Raw genomic sequence first — 9,044 nt, forward strand, 5'->3', positions numbered from 1 at the left:
CTAAAAAGAAAAGACAACAAAGCAAATTAACATGTTTTTTATAACAAAAAACAAGTTTTTCAATACAAACCTGTTGGTTAAATGTTGCCATACTACTTCTGTTCAACAGAACCCTAGTTGCAACACTGCTCCACTTTCCATTCTTCGTGTATGTCACAGAATTTACAGAAAGAGTGGGGGGAAGGGTGGAAGGGACTTGCATCTTTATTGTTATTATTAAAGTAGTTTAACCAGACCCGAGCTCACTTTCAGTTCTCATAGGGCTGGGCCAAAGGATTAGAATAAAATACCAGTTCTAGGCGAGGCCAAGCACTGAGACCCAATAGGTCATTCAGTATGATGATGAACAAATTAAAATGAAATTAAAAACTGCACAAAAGCACATGCTCTCATACTGGAACACATACTACAACAGTACATTTACTCATGCTTCCATGCATACACACTAAAAAGGTATATTAAAATTCAGAATAAGTTAAGTAATATTTTTGAATGTTATGTTAATTTACTTTACTTATAATCAGTTCCATTTTCTGTTCTTATGGTGACGTTTTCATTACATCATGTCAGCTGCCGTTATGCAAGACCACCGACCTCTCGCATTATGCTGCTGAATTTCAAATCAGCTTTATAGAGAATACTACATCACTTTCCAAACATTCGTCTTTTCCTAAACCATAAGTGAGGTACGTTATATAAACAAATTGAAGTCCTGCTTTTACCCTTACAGAGAATGGCTATTCATTTGAAGTACTTAAGTTAATTGAAATACTTCACTTGGCAACGAGTGGCAAAAAGGGATTTTGACGAAGGAAAAATCTATTTCTGGGCAAGGGTTCGTGTGGCCCAGTGAAATAATCCCTTAACCCTCTTACGCCGACTGGACGTATTTTACGTCGACATTTTTTGTCTCCCGTGTGCCGACTGGACGTATTTTACGTCGACTTACAAAAGTTTTTTTTAAAATTCGCGGAAAAATACTTATAGGCCTACCAGCCTAAAACTTTTGAATCACGGCCTTGGGGGATGCTGGGAGTTCACAGATCAAGTGTTGTTTTTGTTTACATCGTTACGCAGGCGCGCAAGCGCCGGATTTCTTTCTTTTGCCGCACTAAAAAAGTATCTGTGACACATCTCGGAAATTATTTTGTCACTTTGACATAATTTTTGTATCATTTTAAATTAGCCGTTACATGAAGTATTATATATGAAAATGCGCGCATTTTTATGTAGAATACAACAATAAAATACTCATGATTGTAGCTTTTATCAGTTTTGAGATATTTTCATATAAATAACGATAATTGCCAAAATTTCAACCTTCGGTCAACTTTGACTCTACTGAAATGGTCGAAAAACGCAATTGTAAGCTAAAACGCTTATATTCTAGTAATATTCAATCATTCACCTTAATTTTGCAACTAATTGGAAGTCTCTAGCACAATATTTCAATTTATGGTAAATTTATGAAAAAACTTTTTCCTTACGTCCGCGCGGTAACTCTTCCGAAAAAAATCATACATGCGATTGTGGTAATGTTTGCACCATTTTAAAATTAGCCGTTATATAAAGTTTTATATATGGAAATGTGCGCAATTTCATGCACAATACAACTAAAAACAACCCATGGTTGTAGCTTTTATCAGTTTTGAGATATTTTCATATAAATGACGATAATTGCCAAAATTTCAACCTTCGGTCAACTTTGACTCTACCGAAATGGTCGAAAAACGCAATTGTAAGCTAAAACGCTTGCATTCTAGTAATATTCAAGCATTTACCTTCATTTTGCAACAAATTGGAAGTCTCTAGCACAATATTTAGATTTATGGTGAATTTATGAAAAAAATAACATTTTCTTTACGTCCGCGCAGTAACTCTTCCAAAAAAATCATACGTGCGATTGTGGTAATGTTTGCACCATTTTAAATTAGGCCGTTACATAAAGTTTATATATGAAAAGTGTGCAATTTTATGTAGAATACAACAAAAAATAATTGAAGGTTGTAGCTTTTCTCATTTTTTAAATATTTGCATATAAATCACGATAAATAGATAAAAAACCACATTCGGTCAACTTTGACTCTACCGAAATGGTCGAAAAACGCAATTGTAAGCTAAAACTCTTATTTCTAGTAATATTCAGTCATTTATCTTCATCTTGAAACAAATTCGAAGTCTCTAGCAAAATATTTAGATTTATGGTGAATTTAAAAAAAATCTTTCCTTCCTTCCGCGTGGATTCTCCGCCACAAATCTCCAAAATACGTACGTCCCATTCTCGGAATATTTGCTCCGTTTCATATTAGGCATTTCATAGAGTTTTATATATGAAAATGTGCGCAATTTTATGTAGAATAAAACGAAAAATATTTGAAGGTTGTAGCTTTTCTTATTTTTGAAATAATTGCATATAAAAAATATATATATAAAAAATTTGACATTCGGTCAATTTTAACTCGTCAGATATGGTCGAAAACTGCAATTGTAAGCTAATACTCTTACAGTATAGTAATATTCAATCATTGTTTTCTTCATTTTGAAAAAAATTGGAAGTCTCTAGGACGATATTTAGATTATGGTGAATTTTGAAAAAAATATTTGTTTACGTCCGCGCGTACGAAACTTCATGCATTATTTTGTGATAATATTTTCTCTGTGTTGCTTTTATCGTTTTACAATGTGTTATATACCAAAATGATCGCAATTTAGTGTACATTACAACGAAAAAAAGTAACTTGTTACCTTTAACCGTTTTGCGCACAGCGCGATTTGAGTACAATTATATATGAAATTTCGTTTTTGCGCTATCATATATCGCATTATTTATATATATGATAATGATAATTTTTTTCATTTCTGATGGTTGCATACTAAACTCCAGGCAATGACAAAAAAAGGAGCCAAAAATGAACTCTTAATCTTGAAAACTAAGCACGCTGTGATTTTTTGAAAAAAATATTTTTTCCGCTTCCGTGCTCACTCCGAAACCCCTCCGGCACACGGGAGACAATTTTTTATTTACCGCTCCGGCGTAAGAGGGTTAGTTTCATTATTTCTAGGTAAATAATACTAACATTACCAGAAAAAAATAAAAATAGGGGGATGTCAGAGTAACTGACTCGCTCACCCTAAATAAAAAGAGGGTGTCGGTATGGTGCTGGGGCGAGTGAGACCACTACCACGAACCTCTTGTCATTTAGAATTCTCCTTCATCAAAATCCCCCTCCCTGAGAGAGCTGACGCACGGCCGGCGGTCTGCAACTACTACTACACAACCTCCCACGCCGACCGCAGCGCCTCTCGTGGCCATCCTTGAAGTTAGATGCCAATCTTGGGCGCAAGGGTGGGAGAACAGGGTGGGATTTCACTGGGCGACATGAACCCTTGCTCAGAAATAGATTTTTCCTTCGTCAAAATCCCTTTTCTGGGCTCAGTTCGTGTCGCTTCGTGAAATAGTACCAGAGAATTAGCACAAGGTTGGAAAATAAAATAAGGTCTCAATAAAACGAATAAAATAAATGAATATAATCTAGTTGAAAAATTTTACAAGTTATCATAACTAAGGTTAACTTAACCTAATATAATAAATGCCAGCTTAAGACATATAATTGGACTTAAAATTAAACTTAAACTAACTTATGATAACTTAGAACTAGATTTTATGAAACAATATGAATAAATATCTTAACATACATATAATGTTGTTTTTCCCTAGCAAAACAAAAAAAGAAAAAAAAAAAAAAAAAAAAAAAAAAAAGGGAAAACGACACTAAATAGTTACAGTCAGTAATCAATATTTTCAATTGTGAGTGCCCCTAGCAAAAAAATAAGGGGCACATCACCATATGTAGCCTTTTTAAGTAGCTAAGGCTGAAGGACCCAATTGAACATGACGATAAGGTTAGGTGAATTGTTAGTGAGGCAGGTAGAAAGGAGATCTGGATCTTTGACTACAACTACTGACAGTGGTCAGGAGAAACTATGTTTCCCGCTGCCACTGCCGGAAATTTAAGAGATTCCAAGGATTTTAAGTATGCCGTTTAAAACTGTCAGCGATTTCCAGCCCGTATACTTCTTCAATTCATCGAAATTCATATGTTGGAAGTAATTGATAGAGGTGGCTACTGCCCTGATGTCATGGGCTTTAGGGAATGAATCAGGGTTAGCTTGTTTGATAAAATAGAGGATTTGTTGCCTAATCCCTTTTATTGAAATAGTGCCACCTTTTTCCCTCATAAAGAGGGGGCCTGAGGATCTAGATGATGTCCTGGACAGATAGGCTCGTAAGGTCGTCACCGGACAAAGAGAAGGGTCTTGTGGAAGAGGGAGGACCTTCCAAGGGGCCCATCTCATTAAGGGGTCCTCATTCTTTGCCAAAAAGCTACGATCTGGAGATAGTAGGACTTCTCCTGAGGGGTGGGAGGAATTCTACATGTTCCAGAGGCTCTGGAAAGGGCCGACAGTTCTGATATTTGGCTCCTGAAGCCAGGCTTAGTAAAAAAAAAAATAATGTTTTTCTTAATAACATTAGATAGCTACATGAATCGTTGTCAGTATCTGAAGCCAGTTTGAGAACGTCATTCAAGAACCATGAAACTGAACTAGGCCTTTCTGAAGGTCTGAGCATAGCACAGGCTTTAGGAATAGACGTAAAGTAGGAGTCAGTTAAATCTATCTTAAAGCCAAACTGGAAGATTTTCTTTAAAGCTGACTTATTAGTGGTAATAGTACTAGCTGCTAGACCTTTTTCAAACAGGGATCTGAAAAAGGATATAGCTAAATTAACTGTCATGGTTCGGGTGTTTGTTTCCTTCAGGAAATTTGCCAGTTTCTTAAAAGCAGCATCGTACTGGCGTAAAGTTGACTCCCTCTTATCCGATTCTAGGAAAAGGATATTCTGGGGATCAATATTTGCATCTCTCTTAGCCGCAAACTTCATGAAGTCCATAAAGTTAGGGTTTTGAAAATTCCTGAGGAAGCGAACACAGTCCTCATTTGTACTGACTGGGACAGTTTGGGATTGAGGATCCGTCGAGGTCGGAGACCCAATTCCAGGAGGAGAGGATACCAGTTGCTCTTGGGCCAATCCGGGGCTACTAGAGCTACTTGTCCCTTGAATGTCCTGAGTTTGCTCAGGACTTTCAATAGAAGATTCACTGGAGGAAAGAAGTATATCTTCCTCCACTGGTTCCAATCTATGGACATGGCGTCTATGGCATAAGCCAGAGGGTCCAGGTTGGGACCACATAGCAAGGGAGCTTGTGGTTCGCTTGAGATGCGAAAAGATCCACCTGGAGACCTGGGACCCTTTGGCATATCCACTGGAATGAGCGCTTGTCCAGGGACCACTCCGATTCTAGAGGAACTGATCGAGACAGGGCGTCTGCTATCACGTTCCTTACTCCCGCCAGATGAGTGGAGGATAGATGCCATTTGTACTTGGTTGCTAGGGAAAAAATGGCTATCATGACATGGTTCACATGTTTTGACTTGGATCCTCCCCTGTTGATGCAGTGTACCACTACTGCGCTGTCCTGTCCAAAACCAGCTTTATATGGGAATTCTTGGCTGGTAGAAGCCTCTTCAGAGTGAGGAAAACTGCCATGGCTTCCAATATGTTTATGTAAAGCCGGCGGAACTGAGGCGACCAAGTCCCTTGAAATTTCTTGAATTGGGAGTATCCTCCCCATCCGCTTAGAGAGGCGTCCGTATGGATAACCAACGCCGGAGGAGGGAACTGGAGAGGAACTGATTTGGACAGATTCTTGGACTCCGCCCAAGGGCGGAGACGCTTGCGGAGAATTGGCGGAATTACTGACAACTTGTCTCGAGATTTGAAATTTGCTCTTGAGCGCCAAACTTGATTTATATCCTTCAATTTTGCTTTCAACAGAACGTCTGTGACTGATGCAAACTGGAGGGAACCTAGGATCCTTTCCTGGTTTCTCCTTGACGTCTTTTTGCATTTGAGGAATTGCCTTATTGACTTGGCTATTTCTTTCCTTTTGACCAATGGAATTGACAGAGTGTGGGAGTTCATTTGGTCCCACTGAATGCCGAGCCACTGAAACGAGACTCCGCGGCTTAGCCTGGATTGGTCTTGTTTATTTGGAACCCCAGATGTTCCAAAAACTGAATTACCTTGCCTGTGGCTTTGAGGCATTCCTCGACGGTTGTTGCCCAAATGAGCCAATCGTCGAGGTACGCTACTACCATTACCCCTTGTGATCTCAGTTGATACACCACTGATTCCGCTATTTTCGTGAACACCCTGGGGGCTACGTTCAGCCCGAAGGGCATCGCTTTGAAAGAAAATGCCTGGTCTCCTAGCCTGAAGCCTAGATATGGGCGGAAGTGTCTCACGACTGGGATATGATAGTATGTGTCTGTAAGATCGATAGAGGTGGTGACGGCCCCACGGGGAAGTAAGGTCCGCACCTGCGAGATAGTCAGCATTTTGAACTTGTCGCAACGAATGAATAAGTTTAGACGGGACAAGTCTTAGATTATTCTTCGTTTTGTTGAGCCTTTCTTTGGCACGCTGAACAAGCGTCCTTGAAACTTTATGTTTGACTCTTGATACTACTCCTTTCTGAAGGAGCTCTTGTGCATACTCTGTCAATTCCTTTGTTGGTACTTGAAGGAATGTTTTGGATGGAGGAGGACCTTTGAACCAACTCCATCCCAGCCCTTTGGACACAATGCTTTGTGCCCAGTTGCTGAATCCCCACCGGTGTCGGAAGAGGAACAGCCTCCCTCCTACCTGAGGGTTCTCACTGGGTCTGTGCAGGACGTGCTCCGCATCCTCCACGGAAGTGTCTCCCCGTTGGGTGCCCTTCCGCCACCCCTCTGACGAAATGTACCCCTAGCTCTGCTTCCCCTTCCAAACCTATTGATGGCTTGGAACGCCTGGCCTTCGAACACAGGATTGAAGGCTGGGGAAACAGCGTAGGAGGTCGAGGGCTGGTTCTGGGACGTCAACAGGTGGATGGGCTGGCTCTGGTTCTTGGAAGTCGACGGTTGCATGGGTTGTGATACCGGGACTGCCTGGACGAACTGCTGTTGCTGCTGTGCTTGGAAGGTTGGGAACTTCCTCGGTTTCTTTAATTTCTTAGAACCAGAGGGGGTGCTTTCTGGCTTCCTTTTGCTAGAAAGTCCCCAGCGGACCCTAAGGCTCTGGTTGAGCCTGGTCGCTTCGTGATGGACCTCGTTTACTGCAGACTCAGGGAAGAGGTCAGCTCCCCAGATCAAAGACGATAGCAGCTTGTTAGGCTCATGCCTTATGGTGGCTTCCTGCAGGACATGTTTCCTGCAGTTTCGTCTTGCTACAACGAAGTCGTACAGATCAGACTGTATGGTCTGCGTCTGAACCTTAGCTAGAAGCTTAAACAGAGGCTCCGTACCATATGTCATGGCGGCAACCTCTGTCATTACTAAGGCATTAAGGGTCCTCCCTAACCTGATCCTTGCGTCGAATTCTGCTTGGATCAGGTTGTCCGGTAGTCTTGGGAGTCTCTCCCCGAACTGTTCGATAGCACAGTCCGGTTTGAGCTTCCCGACCGTAAAAGAAGCCGGAAGGTCAGCCCAGAGGTCCTCAGCAGCTGGGAAGAGTAGGGACGTCGGGTCCGACTCTCTCAGTTGAAGGAGAGGCTCGTCTTTCATGGCGGCCTGGATGGTTACTTCTGCAATTTTTGTGGAGAAGGGGAGTGGTGCCTCCTCTTCCGCCACAAAGATTGTGAATGGGCTCTTGAATGCCTGAAGTTTGGTGTTGCTACAGTCCCATTCTTCAAGGCACCTCACCCATTCTCTCTGGGCTTGCTCCCAACTGTAAATTACGGTCTCTTTCGGGATCTTGTCCTCTCTGTTTAGAGCTGCTTCCGTCAATCTAGCATACCCCATGAAAGGTGGTTGAACATTGGCGGGGTGGAACTCGAAGTCCTCGATGCGACGAGTTCCACAGTCAGGGATCGAGATCATTCCATCCTTGAAGGGTGCGAAGGCTGCTACCCTCCAAGGATTACTCATGGTGAATGGGGGAAGAGAGTCGTAGTCCGGCATCGGGGTTGCTCCGGTGCCTGCCAGAGGAAGAACTGCTGGGGGTTGTTCCCTCAGGCCCGCCAGCAAGTTTTCCTGGTTTGTCAGCCGATCCGAGATGTTCTGGATCGACTGACCGGATTGCGCAAACGAGGTGGAGATTTGGGCAAGCATTTGATCAAGCCTGTCATTCACCGGCCCCCATGGTCCCCACATGTTCCCACCCGTTGCAACACCACTGCTAATAAATTTGAGTCAGGATCGAAGGGGGCCAGAGGTGACTGTCGCAGTAGGGGTCTTCGGGACGAGCTCCTGTGGACGTTGAAGGTACTGGCTCGGCGGGAGCGCGGACCTTCTCTTTAGAGGACTTGCCCCTTGACCCTTTAGAGTGCGAAGAAGAGGATGACTTCGCTTTCTCTGCTCCGGGATGGTGAGCCGGAGACTTATGAGATGATGAGGCCGAAGTCTTTCTTAGAAGACGACCTCTCAAGGGTTTTTTGTTCGCATTGTCCTTTGACTTTAGGAACAATGAGGCGGGGAAGACGTCCTAGGCAGAAATACCGATGCAGAAAAACCTTGGAAAGAAGTGGAAGAAGGGACAGGAGACGAAGATCCAGACGCGCCAAGGGAAGCCCTTGAGCGCCCAGCAAACCTACCTCAACCATCAACTCACTTCCCCTACCGTCAAGGGTTCCACGTTAAGGTCCAGGGTGGCAACGTCCTCCGTGATCTCCGGGCTCCTCCCTCCGCCAAGGCCTGCCGCCGACTTGCAGCTGGATGGCAGCTATAGCCGGAGCTGCCGCAACAGGGTCGACGTAGCCGGTCGACTTGCCACCTGGAAGATGCGGACAGCCATACTCTTGTCTAAAATGTACAGCTGCCCCTTGACAAACGTTCTTCCCGAAAACCACCTACCCAGGCTTTCAGGGTAGCTGACGCGGCGTCCTTCATGGCAGTAGCCTGAATAAAGGGTCATTTGTGAGTCCTTACAAACGAAGCCCCGGAGA

At 43.1% G+C, this 9,044-nt stretch overlaps 1 protein-coding gene across 1 annotated transcript in view; it reads left to right on the plus strand.

The window, feature by feature from the left end:
* The first annotated feature begins 3,892 nt into the window (after positions 1 to 3,892).
* The window catches only part of LOC135206575 (ubiquitin-protein ligase E3B-like), a 51,636-nt gene continuing 46,484 nt past the window's right edge, over positions 3,893 to 9,044 (plus strand). Inside the window, exon 1 of the mRNA XM_064237918.1 lies at positions 3,893 to 3,928. Within this exon, the coding sequence (XP_064093988.1) occupies positions 3,893 to 3,928 (36 nt within the window). The remainder of the gene's footprint in view (positions 3,929 to 9,044) is intronic.

This window comes from Macrobrachium nipponense, chromosome 31, assembly GCF_015104395.2.
Source record: "Macrobrachium nipponense isolate FS-2020 chromosome 31, ASM1510439v2, whole genome shotgun sequence".
Taxonomy (NCBI): Eukaryota; Metazoa; Arthropoda; class Malacostraca; order Decapoda; family Palaemonidae; genus Macrobrachium; species Macrobrachium nipponense.